This window comes from Drosophila albomicans, chromosome 3 (assembly GCF_009650485.2).
Source record: "Drosophila albomicans strain 15112-1751.03 chromosome 3, ASM965048v2, whole genome shotgun sequence".
NCBI lineage: Eukaryota > Metazoa > Arthropoda > Insecta > Diptera > Drosophilidae > Drosophila > Drosophila albomicans.
Window position 1 is genome coordinate 21,365,473 of NC_047629.2, and position 19,393 is coordinate 21,384,865.

Consider the following 19,393-nt stretch of genomic DNA (forward strand, 5'->3'; position numbering starts at 1 on the left):
TCGATATAATTCAATTGGAGGCGTACTTTCCTCAATTTGTGAGGAATTCTAAGTGTGTCTCTATTTTTAATTTAAAGACAATAATGTTTAATTAATTTTAATTCATACGTTTGTATTTTTGCAAATTTCTAATTTATTTAAATTTTAGTGGTTTTAAAATTTTTGCGAATTTAAAATTTATTTTATTTTCTGCAGTTCTTTTTTTTTTGCCAATTTCTTATTGATATTAATTTCTGCAGTTCCTATACTTTAGCTTATTTGTGAAATAGTTTAATGACCACGCTTTCTAAATTTATAATAATAAGGTTCTTCTATTATTCTTCAATTAGCTGATTACACCTGCTACCATAATGATTCAAGTTGTGGCTTTAGAGCATATTAAGTATACGCAATTAAGACAACCAAGCTAATTTGAATACTTGATTCACACGTTGAAGCCCAACAGCAAGAAAGTTATAGCTGCTTTTCCCTATTCACAGAAATCTAGCCAACTCCCACTTAATAGTGTGCAACTTTAGAGTATATTAAGTATACGCCCATCAAAACAAAATGTCGCACTTGATTGTGTGATTAGACTTTATTATGGAATCGCATTATAATTTCTTTACCAACATTAAAGTAATTGTATACGAATAACATACATATAATAAGTTGTGGTGAGGTATATATAGTATTTGGAGAATATCAAAAGAGAAGAGTGGGCAGTAAGGTGCAGTAGTGTTAAGCCTCTGGGGTGACGCTTCCCAAGAATGTGATGTTTGCACTTCAGCTCCGATCAGCGCTCATAGCTGCCGATGAAGGTCTGGCACGAGGGGCAATAGTGGTCGGTGTTGCGAGCACACTCTGTGCAGTAGAGAAACGGAGCACAGATCCAGCAGCTGCAACAAAAGAAAGAGAACAAAAATATGATTCCAAGAGCAAAGAGCAAGAGCGTGAAAGATGCTTACAAGCAGCAGCACATGAGAAGCGCAATCAAATGCGTTTTGTTCGTGGCCTTTGGCTCAGTGCGAGTTGTCACCTGTTGCCGGCAATTGGGGCAGACAACATTTGCCGGAGTTGGGCCAACGGGAGAGGACATTGTTGTTGCAGCTGTTTGTGTTGTGAAAAATACATTTAGTTTCAGTTTGTGTTGTGTGCATTTATCGATTGACCTTGGATAGTGATTCCCACTGCTTTGCGTGTTTAATCTGAAGCAAAAAATCAGCTTTCATGCATTTCCCATGTCACCGAAAAGCTAATTGCATACTGTATATACATAAACCCATTTTTAGCTTCGAAGTGGAGTACAGTATTCTGCTAATTGGTTGGCATGTGGCAAGCAAATTAAATTCAATAATTTCAATAGGTCTCCTCCGCACTTCTGAGGCGCCTCTGACATCATCCATCTGTCCAGTCAGCCATCTATCCAACCACCCCTGACGCCTATCTATCTGTCTTTCTATCTGCCTCGCTCTCAGTGTGAGAGTGAGTGAGTATGTCGGTCGGCTAGAAGTGAAAGTGTTTGCCACATGGCTACGCGTTTTGAGTCTACAACACTAGATGATGTCGTCATGCTTTTTTGGCTCGCCAGCGCGATTCGCACACCCAAATAATACAGCTAGAGCCAAACAATGGCGCATCACAATTCTCGGCTAGCGCAAAGCTTATATTAACACAAACCAGTTGTCCGCATTTTGCTCGGGTTGCTAAGCTGAAGGGAGTGTTTCATGATAATCAATGAGGCGCCACTCGTTGGAGGACGTCACCTCTTTTAGGACCATGCTAATGTGCTGAAGTAACGCTCAACTTTTGGGCGTTGTCCTTTACCCAAATATCTAAATTCGTATAATAAACAAACGCTGTCATATCTAAGTGAATGAATTATTGGCGCCAAGTCCATTGAATCTACATAATTAGCGCAATCGCTTTATGCTAATTCTAATTCAAAAGGTCAACTATTCTTTGAACTTATTCACTCGAATATCATTTATCATATACATATTAAATTCTATTAATCATACATAAAGCTCCTTGATCGATGAAATACAGAACCCGAAATTTTTTGCGACAGCCAACTTTTTTATTTGGAAATAACAACAAAAAAACTTGTTCCTCATTTTTGTAAGCAAAATTCTATTTATATATTATGAAATATATATAAATTAATAAAAAATGTTCCCTCTCAAAAAACTTTTGAACATCGAGTATCAAAACAACAAAACGTTTTTTTTTAATTATTTTCCTTTTTTTTATTTTTTTTGGTAGCATTTTGCACACACGCAAAAAAGATATTTCCCTAACAAAATTTATTTATTTATAAAACACTTTGGGACTCACATTTTAGAAATTCAGTTTTTCTATATCAAAGGATAGGCGACACGACTTGTTGCGCGTTCTGGAATCGAAAACGTTCTGATAAGTTTACTTTCGCGTCGCATCAAGGAAAACCGATGCGCACTCAGCGCGCACAGTGGTACAACGTGTATTTGCAACTGAGTTTGTGTTACACATTCGTAAGTTAATTGAATATTCAAAAAGTTATGACAGTGAAGTTTACTTCCATTGTAATCAATTGTTATATGCAATTGTGTACAAAATCAATAACTAATGGCATTAGTTAATTGTGTTTGCCTAATGACAATTGTCGGTGGATAACTGTGCGTCGGCAACCTAGAAGTAACGGCAAATACGCAACGCGAAGCAAATGATTAGCAACAATGTTGCTAAAGTGCTGCTGAGACTCAGCTTATGAAACTTAGCAACACACTTAGCAACATTTTAATTAGAGAACATATTTATGAAAAAGCACGTGTGTATAACTGTTCATATAGTTTTCTCTATAGGTATGAAGAGTTTAATTATTATAAAAATACAGTTGTCATTATTGCGTAAAGTGACGATTAAATTTCAATTACAAATATACAAAATTCAAATTATTTGATTGCATTTAATTAAAGAGAATTTTAAAATTAATTTTCTAATTAAATGTTGATTGTAATTTATTTTTTTTATTGGTGCTAAGCTGATAAATATTGCGACCTATTGTACATCTGCGTTTTACTGCAAGTTTTCAGTATTAACGAAAGATCGTAGAATATTTTTATTAAACCGTTAAGTCATGTCATTTAGCAAAAGTTACGCGATTTCAACTGAACCTTTTTTCTTAAATTAAAAGAAATTCAGCAAATAAACTGGAATTAACACACAATATTATGCAATTCTATAATTAAACTGTATTTTTATAGATGTTTATTATGAAAATATTTAGTACTCTAATATGGATGAATCATATATAAAATAATGTTTATTAGTATGTATTGCGAATTGGGCTGTTAATTGCTAACACGCTTCTAAAGTCATTTTTTGTTGTTTGAGTTTAAAAACTGTCTATTATTAAATATTATTTAGATTGCTATATAATTGAATGTACATTTGTAAAAGCGCGTATTCTGGGAAATTAGAAAAGCTAGTATGTTTTAGCGAATGAAGTAGTGCGAAATTTAAACAGAAATCTGAAACACATGTGCATTTTAATGTATCAATACATATCATATGTATGCACACAGAAATAAACTGCAGGTGATTTTCTAAGTACTTAATAATTGTACAAATTTGCGTTTGCTTATGCATACAAAAGTTCTGATAAATTTTGAAAAAGGAGATCGACTATAGAACATTTCACTTTTGGTTAAATACTTACATACATATGGGTAATTCTCTAGCGGAATTTGTCACTTGCGATACTATTTGGAGTAAAAAGGTTATTCTTATAGCTTTGGTACTATATTTAGAGATAAGATTGATTTTAGGAACTTTTTCTGTTTTACGATAAAATACAAAAATTTGTTAATATTTTGGTTTGCGAACGAATCCGCTCATTTTTGCAATTCTCTTAAAACAGAAAAATAATTTAAATATCATTCTTGTCTCCAATTAAAGTTTAAATTAAGAGCTATAAGATTCATCTTTACTCAAAATAAAAAAATGTTTTGTTAATGATTTTCAATTTATATAGATTTAGATTCCCGATATCTAAATTCCCCATTCTATGTATTTACATAATTATGTTTGTATGTACATTTACAATACTGTTCCAAGATTTAATTTTGTTTTGGCAACCAAAGTCAGCACTTTGTTTTTGCTATTAACTTTTTTGTAAAAGTCATCAAAATATATGTGCGATCAGCAATTCGATTTGAATGATATTCAATAATTTTCTATTATGAACGAAACGTACAAAAATTATTGGATTTGCAAATGTGAAATGCGTAGTTCTCATAAATTAATCTTAAAACAAATAAATACATCAATCCAAACAGTGCCAAACTGTGCAAACAAATTCCAATTCTTAAGAAGTTTAAATCTGAGTCATAAAGAGTCATGAAACCAACCTGGAAATGATAGTGGAGTGCATGGCTTATAATGGCCATATATTGTTAGTATAAAGATAATGTCAGTCTACGTACAAATTATAAGTAATAATGTATTTTGGTATACAGTTACATGAAAGGTTTTTAATCTTCTAAAGTTTTGCATTTGTTTATTCTTAATGCCAAGTCTTGCTGGCGATAGCCAAACGCTATGCTATATGTACATAGCTTGGTTTCCGTTTTCAGATTTCTTTTGCGCTTTAAAGTCTCCTCGACGATGTGTGGCAATATATAATAATACATAGACATATGCATATGTATGTATGTAGATAAACATAAGTATTCATGAAGTACGTGATTTTGGAGTGTTGATAATTTGCTTGGCTCCACAGAAAGTTGAGAACGTCGTTTTAGAAGCTGGAGAGACAAGCATTGCAATTGGGACAGAACTGGCTGGTTCTGTAGCAACAGTCACAGCAGCAGGGCAAGCAGACGCAGGGCCAGCACCTATACACATATGTACATACATATGTATGTAAGAAGCGGAGAGAATGATATTAGTTACACTTCAAATGAATTGAACTATGTATATGCAAACATACATATGTATGTATTTTCAATACTCTAAACTTACAAGAAGAGGCATAGAAACCCAGCAAGACAATAAGTCTTGCATGTCGCATGATGCTTGACAGTCATCGTGACACGGGCACGACAATGAGGACAGGTCATTCCTGGTCCACCCTGTCCATCAACAACAACCGTTGTTTGATTTACAATATTTACAGGTGCGGGAGGAGGTGGCGGTGCTGAGTGGATCATTTCGGTGGGTGGTGCACTGGCTGTGGGATACATCCTATTCTGATCTTGCGGGCTGTATGCCGGCGGATATGGTGGAATCTTGGAGTATTCCATGTTGATCAATGATGAACGCGTCGCTGAAAGACAAATGTCGAAAGTTTGTACCCAAATTGATGTAATGCGCGAAAGTAAACACGCATTGTCTTATGCGGGGAAGCCCCATATTTATTATTTCATTTCACTTTGCATAAACTCACATATACAATTTTATATGTATACAATTCGTATAGTGATTCACAATTTGTAAAAATTACAATCTCAACAAACGTGTGTAGAACGAAGCGACCGGCGTATTCACTCAACAACAGAAACCCAACTGCAAAGCTTGCAAAGAATTTGAAAGCAAAAAGACATATGTATGTATGTACATATACATAGCTGTAAGATTTCAACACTCCACACAAGGGATATCTTTGTGTGAGTGAAAGCGAGATGACTATATGCAACAAGTGGACAGTTATCTCTAAACAACGAACAGAATGCAATAAAGGAACAAATATTAATGTGCACATGCACTTTTATTGTTGTGTTCGTATAAGCAAAATGTAATGAATCATAAATAAAATACCAAAATTATATGTATGTTAAGTTAAAATCAAAAAAAATAGACAACCATCACTTTAAATTTGTTTATTATTTAAGCATGGTATTGAATGATTAATTTAAAAGGTCTATTTAAAATCCATATCGGGGTGTGACCTTAGTAAAAGTTTCTAAAATATATGACGAGAAAATATACTAACGAAATAAATCCCAAAAGTTTTATCTGGTTACTTTCAATTAAGATATTTTGGTATGCCTAAAAGTATGCTGTGTTATTTTATTTAAAAGTTCAAAATAATTAATATTAAATCCGTTGATTGTTGCTTTCCACAATATTCAAAGGACCCGATTATTTTCTTTTTTGTACCAAACGCAGACACAATAATTTAATTTGGACAAGTAAAGTTACAATTACATAGTTTATTTATTAAATACAGTTTGTTTTTGATTATTATAAATGATTATTTTGTGGATATAAGTACATTCGTTATAAGCTTATTGATATGGTTCATATAAGCTTATTCACAGTACAGTTTACACATCGCCAACACGAACGAAGCAGTGGGGGCAAAATTTACCTAACTTGTAGCCCACCTGGTAAAGACAGGGCAAGCAGACGCAGGGCCACAACCTACGTACATATATATATATATATATATTTTTTTTTTTATATATGTAAATATATAGAAAGAAAGATATTAGCTACACTTATAAATAGTTCAACTCACTTACATAGACAGGCAAAACAATCCTGAGATAGCATAGGTCTTTGCCGTTGAATGATACTTGACGCGCATTTTGACTTCAGCTTGACACTTGGGACAGATCTCGCTACTTTGACTTCTTTGATTTACCACATTCATCGGCTGAGACTGTGATGAGTAATACATTGGAGGGGGTGCAGTATTGACTGTAGAATTCATATTATTCTGAGCTTCTGGGATACAGGTTTGCGGTTGTGGAGACATGTTAAAGTTATCTATATTCATCGGAAGAGTCCCCGGATATGGTGGCGGTGCTAAGTGAATCATTTGGATGGGTGGAGAACTGGCTATGGGATTCAAATTATTTTGAAATTGTGGGCTATACGGCGGCGGACTTGGGGCAATCTTGGAGGAGTCCATATTGAGCACTGAAATTTAAATTTTATTCTTTAGTAAATTATATATGTAGTTGCTAATTAGGAAGGCAAGAAATCAACACATAATCAAGCTGACGTTTTTTATACCCGCTACCCTTAGGGTAGAAGGGTATTATAACTTTGCTTTAACTATACCTCAAAACTAACATGTAAGAAAGCTACAGTCGAGTGTGCTCGTCTATGAGATACCTGCTACACATTTTGAATAAAAGCAAAATATTTCGGTATTATCACAAATTTAGTTTTTTATATACCACTTCTTGACTCTAGCTATAAAATTTAGCTTGTAATTCGATTCTTGTCGATTTGCAGGAGCGTGCAAAAAATTATAGCTCTATCTCTATGGACACTTATGTTTTCATAATACAGTTTTCGTTAAATAACAACAAATTGAGAAATTATTTATGATTTTAATAAATAGAGAAACTTAAAAAATCCTATATACTTGCTAAATTAGAAAATCTGTACCCGATTCACGGAGTTATTTGACTTGTAAGACAAAATCAACATAATACTGCTTTGTAAAGTTATTTTTCCTGACTGAACGTATTATTTACATATATGTAAGTATGTTAAGTACACTTTACTAGGTTGATTTTTTAAATCTCCGACAGAAACTGTAGCTGAACGAATCGATCGTCGTCTTTACTCAAGAACTTTTGAGAAACTAAAAAGTATGAAATGAAATTAAAAGCAAAAAACCCGATAATTTAAAAATTCTTGGTTTCTCTATGTTTCCCTACAAGCCAGATGACGATGTGTCCCACGGGTTCAATTTTCGTATACCAATCTTTGTTTTAATAAAACAGAGCTTGCACGCGTCGTGGTGTATAACGACATGCTAATTTTCAAAAATACAAGCGGGAAAGTTCTAGTCAACGGTGCTCAACTTTGAGATATGCGCTACCTATTTTTATACCCGCTACCCATAGGGTAGAAGTGTATTATAACTTTGTGCCGGCAGGAAATGTATGTAACAGGTAGAAGGAGGCATCTCCGACCCTATAAAGTATATATATTCTTGATCAGCGTCAACAGCCGAGACGATATAGCCATGTCCGTCTGTCCGTCCGTCCGTCTGTCCGTCTGTCCGTATGAACACCTAGATCTCAGAGACTATAAGAGATAGAGCTATAATTTTTTTTCGACAGCATTTGTTATGTTTGCACGCAGATCAAGTTTGTTTTAAATTTTTGCCACGCCCACTTCCTCCCCTGCAAATCAAAAAAATCGAATAACAAGCGTAATTTTAAAGCTAGAGTTACGAATTTTAGTATATACAGTAATAACTATAGTAGTTATGATCCCTGAAAATTTGGTTGCGATCAGACAAAAATTGTGGAAGTTATTAAAGAAATACTTTTGTATGGGCAAAAACGCCTACTTACTAGGGGTCTGAGTTGCTTTGGCCGACAATCTGGTATATTGTGACGTCTATGGTATATTTTGAATGCGGTACTATATCGATATACCACATATACAATTTGGTATATTTTTAGTATTTTTTGCAGTATATTCGGTATATTTTGAGAATAATACCGCAAAATATATTGCTTTTATTCAAAATGGGTAGCGGGTATCTCACAGTCGAGTACATTCGACTGTAGCTTTCTTACTTGTTTTAATAAAAGCTAAACAGAATGAAAGCTTTTTGACTGTTGGAAAATATCTCGACTAGAGAGACTATAAAAGATAGAGCTATAATTTTTTTTCGACAGCATTTGTTATGCTTGCACATAGATCAAGTTTGTTTCAAATTTTTGTCCCGCCCACTTCCGCCCCCGCAAATCAAAAAAATCGAATCACAAGTGTAATTTTAAAGCAAGTGCTGTGAATAAACAATAATGACAATAGTATTTATGATTCCTGAAAATTTGGTTACGAAAAATGGTTAAAGGAATACTTTTGTATGGGCAAAAACGCCTACTTACTAGGGCTCTTAGCTGCTTTGGCCGACAATCTGGTACATAGTGCCGTCTATGGTATATTTTGAATGTGGTACTATATCGATAAACAAAATATACCATTTGATATATTTTGAAAATAATATCGCAATATTTTGCTTTTATTCAAAATGGGTAACGGGTATCTCACAGTCGAGCACACTGGACTGTAGCTTTCTTACTTATTTTTATACCCGCTACCCATAGGGTAGAAGGGTATTATAACTTTGTGCCGGCAGGAAATGTATGTAACAGGTAGAAGGAGGCATCTCCGACCCTATAAAGTATATATATTCTTGATCAGCGTCAACAGCCGAGACGATATAGCCATGTCCGTCTGTCCGTCTGTCCGTCCGTCCGTCCGTCCGTATGAACACCTAGATCTCAGAGACTATAAGAGATAGAGCTATAATTTTTTTTCGACAGTATTTGTTATGTTTGCACGCAGATCAAGTTTGTTTCAAATTTTTGCCACGCCCACTTCCGCCCCCGCAAATCAAAAAAATCGAATAACAAGTGTAATTTTAAAGCTAGAGCTACGAATTTTGGTATATGCAATAACTACTGTAATAGTTATGATTCCTGAAAATTTGGTTGCGATCAGATAAAAATTGTGGAAGTTATTAAGGAAATACTTTTGTATGGGAAAAACGCCTACTTACTAGGGGTCTGAGTTGCTTTGGCCGACAATCTGGCTCATTGCGACGTTTATGGTATATTTTGAATGGTGTGTAGGGGGGCGTCTTCCAGATAAATAATAACACTTCAACTTTGGAAATTGGTAGAACTTGTAACTTTACAATTATTTTATTGCACTTAGAAAATGTACACTTGTTGTGCAGGTCAGCGAAGTAGAACATATGTTGTAGGAAAAAAGCACTAAAAGAGGGCAGGGTGACCAACGTGAGGATAAACTAGATCAGTGTGACTGCGCGTGTGACAAGGTCACACGCACAGTATACTAGCTTTGTCACTATCGATATCAATTGATCGCGACCACACTGTCAGCTGTTTTGAGTGGTCACACCTGCCATCATCTGGCATCGACAAATGGTGTACTATATCGATATACCAAATATACCATTTGGTATATTTTTAGTATTTTTTTAGTATTTTCGGTATATTTTTAAAATGATACCGCAATATTTTGCCTTTATTAAAAATGGGTAGCGGGTATCTCACAGTCGAGCACACTCGACTGTAACTTTCTTACTTGTTTTTATATAGTTTCGTCTGCAAGGAAGGAAGCAACAACAACAATACCAGCGAGCCCTTATGTTGCAGTTCTACATTAACTTTTAATTCTTAATATCTGCTCTACATTTTTTTATGATTTTTGGAGATTCAATATAAAATGTTTCTCTGTATGTAAAGTTGTGAGTAACTATGTGTTTTGGTGTTATTTTCATAGAATTGAGAAAAGCATTCTTATAAAAATAAATTCCGTGAAATTATATTTACCAACAATATTTATTCATGTACATTTTAATAACTTTAATACTAAAATATCTACAAAGAAGAGCCTCAAATGCCTGGATTATCTGAGAGAAGTACGAGGTTTTGGATTGTTAATTTGCTTGGTTTCACAGATTGTTAAGAGTACCGTTTACAATCCTCCGACTCGAGTTTTGCAATTGGGACAGAACTTGCTGAACTTATAGCCCCACTGGAAGAAGAAGGGAAGGCACAAACATGGCCAAAGGCTATGTAAGAAAAAGAGAAAATGATAAACGTTGGACTTTAAACTTATTGAACTACATATATTAAATATTTATACTTGATACTTACAAAAAGAGGCCAAATAATGCTGTCACACAATAGGTTTTATTCGTTGCATGATACTTGGAACGCATTTTGACTTCAGATTGACACTTGGGACAGGTTACCTTAGATGAACTTTCTCCACCAGCACCAGCAGGAGTGTAGGTGAATGGTGGAGGGATCGAAGGTGCAGGTGTGTATGTGAATGGAACACTGTTTGTGGAAGTCATGTTATTTTGATTTGGTTTCAGCATGGAAATCTATATCGAGCAAAGAAATTTTAAAGTCAAATGTTGAGTAAATTAATGTATCATATATTGATTTTTTGAGAATATTATCTGTTCAAAAAGTTAGGCGACTTTTCAAATTTCGCGGGCAACATATTTTCGATTATCGATTTTTTTGTTTTGTTATGTTGGTACACTCTTCCCTAACATTTGTACCACGTTTCAATTGAATCCCCTTTTTTGTTTGGTTGTGAGGGATTGTTTTGCGTGCTCGGCGATTTTTTGCTATCGAAAAATATGGATCAAGGGATTTGCATTAAATTTTGTGTAAAAAATAAAATTAAGTGCTCCGAAACACTTGAAATGTTGACAGTGGCATACGGTGAAACTGTTCTGAGTAAAAAAAATGTTTACAAGTGGTACAAACTCTTCCAAGATGGCCGGAAAGATGCCAATGACGAGCCTCGCTCTGGACGTCCAAGCACGTCAACAACTGATGCAAACGTTCAAGCAGTGAAGAAAATTGTTTTGGAAAATCGTCGAATCACTATCAGAGAAGTTGCTGATGATGTCGGTATATCGCTTGGCTCGTGCCATGAAATTTTTTCAAACGTTTTGGGCATGAGTCGTGTGTCAGCGAAGTTTGTTCCGAAATTGCTGAATTTTTAACAAAAGAACCGTCGCATGAGCATTGCTCAAGAGCTGTTGAATGACGTCAACGACGACCCAGATTTACTCAAAAGGGCCATAACGTGCCCCATGTGCCTTTTTCTTGTTTCCAAAACTAAAGAGTCCAATGAAAGGACGGAGATTTGAAGAGATAAAGACTACATCGCTGAAAGAGCTCAAAGCTTCCCATAAGCACTTTTCGGTAAAAGTGCTTATGGGAAGCTTTGAGGATTGGAAAAACCGTTGGCATAAGTGTATTGTATCTGAGGGGGATTACTTTGAAGGGGACAACATAAATATTGATAAATAAATTAATAGTTTTTCTTGAAAATACAAAGTGACCTTACTTTTTGAACACACCTCGTAAATTACGCGATTCTTTTGATACAAAATCGAGAAATTATATAAAAATTCTAAAATAAATTCGTGCGGCTTGGCATTTCCGGGAAATTATACAGTAGTAGCTAGTACGGGTTATGATGAATAGTTTAGATTAAAAAGTAAACCATCATCAATATAGGAATTTCCTAAAATAAAGTGCGTTATCGTCAACATAAATAATTTTATTTGACACCTACATATATATGTACATACATACATATATTATACGCTTATTTGGATGTGGATAAGTAAACACATATGTTTTCACACTACATTTTTCGTTAAACATAAATAACAACAAATTAAGAAACTATTTATGATTTCAATAAATTGAAAAACTATCAAAAATTTACTTGCTAAATTGCAAATTCTGTATGTATATATTTTATACTTTCTTAATTTGATTTTAGATATCTCCGATAGAAGACAAAGCACCAAAACAAAGCACACGTCGTCTTCACTCAAGAACTTTTGCGAAACTGAAAAGTACACGAAATCAACCCGATAATTTAAAAACTATGTTTCCCTGCAAGCGAGATGACGATACGTCCCACGGGTTCAGTTATCGGAATACTAGACTTAGTAGTAGTAGCTTGACCGTGTCGTGTTGTATGAATGTAAAGAAGAATATTAGAGTCGATGGTGCTCGACTATAACATACCAGACACCCATTTTTAGGAAAAGTGAAACAATGAGAGTATGCTTTAACCTTTCTAGAGTTTTTATAATTTGAAGGTTTTAAAATTTACAAAAATTATTTTTGAAATCATCAAAGGGTGACTGATAAGTCGAATATTTGCGTACACTTTTTATGATTTTTTCAGTCTGGTCGTCTTGTTAAGGTCCTCATTTGTTGAGTTGCTTGTATGTTGAGTTGGGAAGTTTGAAACAATAAGACCAAGCACATCAGTGCTATGTTGTTCCGGTTTTGATAATAATGCTTTATTTCAATTATTATTCTCGAAGCCTAAGGCCGTAGGCCGGCCGCGCCCTGCTTTGTAGGTTGAGCCGACATATATGTATATTTCTTATATATAACATATTGGCGACATATATGTATATTTCTTATATATAACATATTGGCGGAATGAATGTGTTATGCGCGCTCTTTGTCATTTACCTATAGAAACACTGGAGATTCGATAAGTGCGCATAGCTCTGATGCCATAAGAGTCTAAGATCCACTAATTATTTTTTATAAACATGTGTCGATCCCACGTATTGTTAAATTTTTACATAGGTAAATAAATTCCAAATATTTATCTTCAGTTACATATTAAGCCGAAAATTAATTAAGAAAAGATTCAATATTATATAAGATTGTTAGGTATAAATGCTCCATGGATTTGAGCATTATTATTATTATTTTTGATATTTTATCACATATACATTAAATTTTTGATGTTCCTAAAAGTATGCTATACTTTTTGTTTGAACAGTCTTCAACGTTGAGTTCTTTCGATTTCGATTACAAATAATTTCTTAGCGCAAAAGAAGACAGAGCTTTACACATCATTATAATTATATATTTATTTTTTTAAATTAGGTGTAAGAATTATTAGGGATCAATAGTTAATCCCTGCGACTGCCCACAAATGCGTTGCAAACAGGACAATAATGATTGGCGGATTTGCAGGAGTCCATGCAGTAGGGAATACAACAACAGAGCCAGCAGCTGTGTGGAAAGATGAATAATTGATAAGACTATTTGGGAAAATTGATAAGCTAAGTGCAAGTGAGTAGGCGAATCGATAACTTAAACACCATTGGTTATCACTGTCGAATAAACATATACACAATAGCGTTATCATTGATTGACGACTTTTCGATAGCGTTTGTTTGGCAATGAAACTCAACCAACAAAACTGACTCAAAGCTATTTCCAGTTAGGCTAGGATACGCACCCAATGAAGCACAATCCCAAGGCGAATGCGTGTGTTCGAGTCGTGGGCTTCGTTTGAATTGTGGTCACCACGTCGCTTTGACACGAGGGACAACGCACAAATGTCGGATCCCGGCCAACGGGGACTTGATTCTTGGTCGTTGTGTGAATGACCACACAGGATGTGGTTGGCTGCTGTGTGAATGGTGGATAGAGTGGCGGTTGTGTCGGTCCTTGCGGAAATGGCTGATAGGTCTGCGCCGGGATATAAGTGCTGTTCACCTGAGCAGGTCCAGCAGGTATTTGGCTGTTCACCTGCTCACGCAATTGATTGCTGGACGCCTGAGAGTGCAGTTGTTGACTGGTCAACTGTGCGGTTAATCCTCCTGTAGCTACTTGAGTGCTAGGCGATGTCAGCTCATTGTAGGCTGGTGGTGCGTCTCTATTTTCCATGGTAGATAGCGAGTCGTTTGAAGGGAACCGATCAACCAACTGCTTGTGGTTCTACTGAGCTCAGTGGGACAACTGGACGTCGATAACGCGACGCCCCGAAATCATAATAACCGAATATCTATTGCTTATCGCTTATCAGTTGAGCTGTCGCACCTGCTGTCGATAAGCTGCGCGTTGCATCCGAGAAGTGGGGGATTTTTTGTTTGCTCCATTGAAAGGTCAATTGCTCGTAACCCCTTGGAAAGTATTTGTGTGTAGTTTTTTGAAAAAATAACATTTTCATTATCGTTAGTTTCTTAGAAATTGGGGCTGCGCTAAGAGATTAGATTATGTGGGTGGCACAGCTAACAAATCGTTTCATTTATTGTCGAAATTGTATATATGTTATACTATAAAGATATTTTTTCTGACTGACTGATTGACTCATTTATTGACTGAACTATCAAAGCGCAGCACAAATAACAAATGTTATGCTTATGTTTGCGCACCTTTATGTGCATTTATTTATTATTTATTTGAAGTGCAATCAATATTTGAAGCAGATCAAAGCTATGTGTTTAGTTGCATTATTAAAAGTTACGTTATTTAAACTACTCAAGTATAATCTAAATAATTCTCCTTATCAATGTCTCAAGGGGTAGAGCAATTGGTAGCAATTTCATTGTTGTTATGGGTCGAACTGGGGCGCAGATGTTGTGGCAAACATTTTATTTATAGCTATGCGATAAGTGTTTCGGCATAGACTATTTACAGTTGAATACAACTTCATCAATATAAAAATGTTTTTATCAAAATTAAATGCTGTTGAAGATTGGCTGAGCAAGTCGATTATTAAATTCTTTTGTTTTATTAATAATGATAATATTCTCTCGATCTAATTCTTATTTAAAGAAATTCATCATCACCGCCTATATTTTGAATGTTATTGAATGAGCAAGTTATCAACTAAGTTTTTATTTCCGTTAGTTAAATTGAAGAAACTAGAATACTCATAAATGAGTGGTGCACTTTATATAAGTCTTATATCGCACTTTCAAGAACTGATTAATAAAATAAGAAACAAGGTTTAATGGATGATTTGGTTAAACAATTTAGAGGCTCTTTAAGTAGTTTCATAACTTTCAATGGATATCCTCAGAGAAGAAAAGAAACTAAGAAATAAATTAACTTTGGTTAAATTGTAATCGTTTGAGTGTTTATTATTATTTGGTCGTTAAGTTAAGCACTAATTTACGATTCGAACTTATAGTTAGCGAAGAGAGTTTGAGATAAACTTTAGTTCTCGTAGGTGCCAATGTAAGCACCGCAATTGGGGCACGAATGTTCGGCATTCTGGCAAGAATCCATGCAGTAGGGCACACACACACAAGGCCAGCAGCTGTTGAAAGATGACACAAAGTAAAGCAAATTAGAAAATGTTTTTATTTGTGGTAAAAAAGGCAAGGCGCAAATTGCGTCAAGTGACTGTGAATGTGATTCACACTTTGCCATGTGCAATCCGCAAAGCACTCGTGAGTGAATCACTTGCAATTGTATTTTTCGCTTTATAACACTTTATTGAACTTACAGGAATAGGCACAGGATCAGCGCCCAGCAATGAGTGCGTCCTGTTGGCGTTCTCTTTACATTGGTCAGGATATCCGCGTGACAAGATGGGCACTGAACACGGGATGGCTCACTGCCAATGGGCACCACATTTGTCGTTGTCGTTGTCTGTATGATCACTTGGGGTGCACCGGGTTGGTACGTTTGTGCTGGTGTGTATCCTTGGTTCATGGTTATGCTGTTGTTGTTGTTGTTGTTCTCTTTAGAGATCGTTGTTCGTTCGACTATTTTGTCTGCTTTTGCTCGCTCTTGTCTTTATACTGAACACTGAATGCAGTCAACACTTCGATATAGTATCGCGTTATCTTACAAGGTGTGGCCATAACTGATAACGGCAACTGATACACTGCTACAACCCGGGGGTCTTTCGTTATACATCCAATTGTTTGACGCCTATTTGTAAGTGTTTATTATACCTCACTGCATTGCGCTGTAGTAAGTGGCTTATCATTAAACGCTTTTAATCAATAAGATTATAGTTTTTACTTTGGGAACTGAAGTGCTGAAATAAAGTAGTAAATTAACCATAATTTCCAAAAGCACAAAAAAACTAGTCAATACACGAGTTCTGTTTCTTTGCCGATCTCTTCTTGTTTATTTGTATGTATCTGTCTTTATTAGCAATCAACTTTTAGAGTCCAATTGAGCGAAAGCTATCGAATTAAGTCATTTGCACAGTTTCCATAGATCTTAAAAGTTGACTTTGAATTTATACAGTTTAAATAAAACCTCAAAGTGTTATTGATAGTTTTATTATTTTTTGAAAACAACTTAACAATTCTTGTACACAATTTATTAGTAATCACATAATATTATATTATGATGCGGTCAATGTAAATAAATAAATAATGAACAAAACAAAATATGAATATAATTTTAAACTTACCACATGCATATATTGTATATCGTTTTAAGTGTATGTATATCACCCGTATATTAACAATTATGATCGATTATGTTATTGTTAAAGTTGCTGTAGTTATAAAAATAAACTTGACTTTAGCTTTAAATTTGTTTCTTTATATATATATTACTATCAGCTCAAATGAGTAAGAACTAAATTACAAAAATAAAATATTTATGAAATATCCTCTTTTCCAAATTTCTTTAAGATAGCCGAGTAAAAACTAAATTACTAAAATAAAGAAATGTCTATACACAATCCCCTCTTCACTTTCTTGTTCCAAATAATAATTTTGATTTACATATTTCCATGGTTTTATATTCTATTTATAGGACGATATTAGAAAACTTTTGAACCACTGTATAAAATATCACATTACATCAAATAATAACATATAATTTAATATATTAAAGGACATCTTTAAAAAAAAAGTTTTAAATTGAAATAAAATTAAATACTTAATTTGAAATACTGCTTTAAGTTTCAAGACAAACTGATAGTTAATCAAACCAACAAAAGAAATACACGCATGAAAATGACATTACTGTTATTACACTTGATATAGGCTATCTTGTCTACAGAATCTCGCCTGATATAACTTATGAATGAGTTCCTGTCGGGGTCTGAAAACATAGCATCATGCTGTGATAACTTTATGATCTGTATTACAAATAAGATAATGTCTTCGTATGATTCATAATTGTTAAATCTAATAATAGAAACTCTGCGCATATTTCAAGTACTCAAGCAGACTTTTGCACTTAACTTGATGCTCTTGTTTATTGTGTGTGTTTTATATAGACATGGTTAAGGGCTATCAATGCTGATGAGTCATTTGTTGAATTGGTCTATAAAAAAATAAATGTTGTTCTCATATTGGTATTTACGACACTTGCAGTGACAGAAAACTGACTCATTTGATTCGAACATTGATGATAAGCCAAAGAAAATGTAGGGAAAGCACACTACCAGGAAGCTAATCAGTCCATATAAAGAAAATACGCGCTGAGAGCGATCAAGAACAAGTGCTTATCTGAACTTTGCGCACTCATAATCTAAAGAAGTAAAGAATAGAAGCTCAACGATTTGACAGACGATGGTAAATATTAATCTTTTCAATTGTATTCCAATTGTATTTCAATTGAAAAAAACTTTTGATAAGCATAAGGAAATACCGAAGTTCAAAGCCGCAAAGTCATTTTTTGGTAATCTACAGATTGATGTAGTAAAAACACTATTTTTTCCATACTACCAATTTGTTTATATGTTCTTTGGAGTATTTCTTGTACGGTAGTGTAAAAGTAAAGAATGAAATTCAAAATGTTATCTTTGCTCTAGAGAGATAAAAATGAGAGAACTCTGCGAATTGAGTCAACAACGTAGTCGCAACAGTAATTATAAGTGCAAATACATTGCATGTGTTTAATTTGAAATGGTATTAAGAATACGTATGCCAAATAAGGGTTATGTATATGAATCAACCCCCATATAACCTTATAATGCGCAATTATCGTGCAATGTACCAGTTGTAGCCATATGAAAATGCATTTACGTATACGTAATAATTTATTGTTTTATATATACAGTATTTCGTTTTAAGAGCGCTTAATCAACGATCGCAGTGGTTGAATTTCATTTAGAGGTTAAAATGGAATGTACAAACATAGGTAAATATATTGAATATATATATACTATATATACGGTTAGTTCTCAAAGGTGCCAATGTAAGAACCGCAGTTGGGACAGGAGTGATCGGCATTCTGGCAAGAGTCCATGCAGTAGGGCAAACAGACGCAAGGCCAACAGCTGTGGAATATATATAAAAATAGATAGCGAAATTTGTTAACGGTTGGTAGAATTAATGTTTATGGGCAATATATGTTAATTTGCGATTCCATTGTGGAAGCGAATAGTATGCGATTCCGTTGAATTTTGGCAATGCAGGAGAATTAAACGCAGTTGTTTTGCACCTAAACTGGCTTAACTTGAATGCCCGATGAGATAACACTACTCCACTAACACTTGCGCTTACTCTCACACGGACACTCACAATCATACGTGTGCATACACACATTCGTAGACAGTGCTAACGATAAGTGATTGTTATGTACAGCTGGGCACTTTTTTTTTGAGCAACTGTCACTGCGTAGACTGATTCTTTTTTTGTATTCTTTTTTGCGTTGTTCATGTGATTCACCTGCCAACCTCTACACTCCACTTCGAATACTTACACAAACAGACAAAGTATCAGAGCCCAGCAATGCGTGCGTCCAGATGGTGTACTCTTCACAGTGGTCACCACATCGGCGTGGCAGGAAGGACAACGAATGCGCGTTGGTCCGCTGCCAATTGGTGTCAGATTGGATGTGGTTGTTGTCTGGATGATCACAGTCTGTGGCGGTTGTGCTGGCGGTGGCTGTGGCATCGGTGGATATAGTGGTGGCTGGGTGGGTCCACTGGGATACGGCTGATAGGTCTGTGCGGGTATGTAGCCAGGCTGCGGCTGCGGCTGCTGGATCGTGTTGTATGGTGGAGGCTGCTTGCTATCCATTTTGTTCTGTGTGTGTGTGTTTGTGTTTTCTTCAGTTGCGCTTTAACTCAACTGCACCGCTCGATGGTTGTCGACTAACTGACGTCTGTGGAGAGAATTTCGCCACTCGACCGACTCTATTAC

At 35.0% G+C, this 19,393-nt stretch overlaps 6 protein-coding genes across 6 annotated transcripts; all 6 read right to left on the reverse strand.

Annotated features, from left to right (window-relative positions):
• Positions 1-543: 543 nt before the first annotated feature.
• LOC117571967 (lipopolysaccharide-induced tumor necrosis factor-alpha factor homolog) lies at positions 544-2,403 on the reverse strand. Its single transcript, XM_034254468.2, has 3 exons — positions 2,317-2,403; positions 948-1,089; positions 544-878 (listed from the first exon to the last, which is right to left on the reverse strand). The coding sequence occupies exons 2-3, from the start codon at positions 1,076-1,078 to the stop codon at positions 776-778; spliced, it is 234 nt and encodes a 77-aa protein (XP_034110359.1). The 5' UTR covers positions 1,079-1,089; positions 2,317-2,403; the 3' UTR covers positions 544-775.
• Positions 2,404-4,442: 2,039 nt separating this feature from the next.
• Positions 4,443-5,573, reverse strand: LOC117571964 (lipopolysaccharide-induced tumor necrosis factor-alpha factor homolog). The gene is made up of 3 exons (XM_034254463.2): positions 5,408-5,573; positions 4,984-5,287; positions 4,443-4,856 (listed from the first exon to the last, which is right to left on the reverse strand). Exons 2-3 carry the CDS (start codon positions 5,262-5,264, stop codon positions 4,760-4,762), a joined length of 378 nt encoding a protein of 125 aa, XP_034110354.1. The 5' UTR covers positions 5,265-5,287; positions 5,408-5,573; the 3' UTR covers positions 4,443-4,759.
• Positions 5,574-6,259: 686 nt separating this feature from the next.
• LOC127565722 (uncharacterized) lies at positions 6,260-7,135 on the reverse strand. Its single transcript, XM_052005738.1, has 2 exons — positions 6,486-7,135; positions 6,260-6,384 (listed from the first exon to the last, which is right to left on the reverse strand). The coding sequence occupies exons 1-2, from the start codon at positions 6,875-6,877 to the stop codon at positions 6,288-6,290; spliced, it is 489 nt and encodes a 162-aa protein (XP_051861698.1). The 5' UTR covers positions 6,878-7,135; the 3' UTR covers positions 6,260-6,287.
• A 3,153-nt stretch (positions 7,136-10,288) lies between these two features.
• LOC117566583 (lipopolysaccharide-induced tumor necrosis factor-alpha factor homolog) lies at positions 10,289-14,592 on the reverse strand. The gene is made up of 4 exons (XM_034246125.2): positions 13,780-14,592; positions 12,537-13,550; positions 10,626-10,858; positions 10,289-10,540 (listed from the first exon to the last, which is right to left on the reverse strand). The coding sequence occupies exons 1-2, from the start codon at positions 14,208-14,210 to the stop codon at positions 13,448-13,450; spliced, it is 534 nt and encodes a 177-aa protein (XP_034102016.1). The 5' UTR covers positions 14,211-14,592; the 3' UTR covers positions 10,289-10,540; positions 10,626-10,858; positions 12,537-13,447.
• Positions 14,593-15,383: 791 nt separating this feature from the next.
• Positions 15,384-16,082, reverse strand: LOC117571966 (lipopolysaccharide-induced tumor necrosis factor-alpha factor homolog). The gene is made up of 2 exons (XM_034254467.2): positions 15,778-16,082; positions 15,384-15,588 (listed from the first exon to the last, which is right to left on the reverse strand). Exons 1-2 carry the CDS (start codon positions 15,984-15,986, stop codon positions 15,486-15,488), a joined length of 312 nt encoding a protein of 103 aa, XP_034110358.1. The 5' UTR covers positions 15,987-16,082; the 3' UTR covers positions 15,384-15,485.
• Positions 16,083-18,262: 2,180 nt separating this feature from the next.
• LOC117571960 (cell death-inducing p53-target protein 1-like) lies at positions 18,263-19,356 on the reverse strand. Its single transcript, XM_034254460.2, has 2 exons — positions 18,951-19,356; positions 18,263-18,525 (listed from the first exon to the last, which is right to left on the reverse strand). The coding sequence occupies exons 1-2, from the start codon at positions 19,268-19,270 to the stop codon at positions 18,423-18,425; spliced, it is 423 nt and encodes a 140-aa protein (XP_034110351.1). The 5' UTR covers positions 19,271-19,356; the 3' UTR covers positions 18,263-18,422.
• Positions 19,357-19,393: the final 37 nt, after the last annotated feature.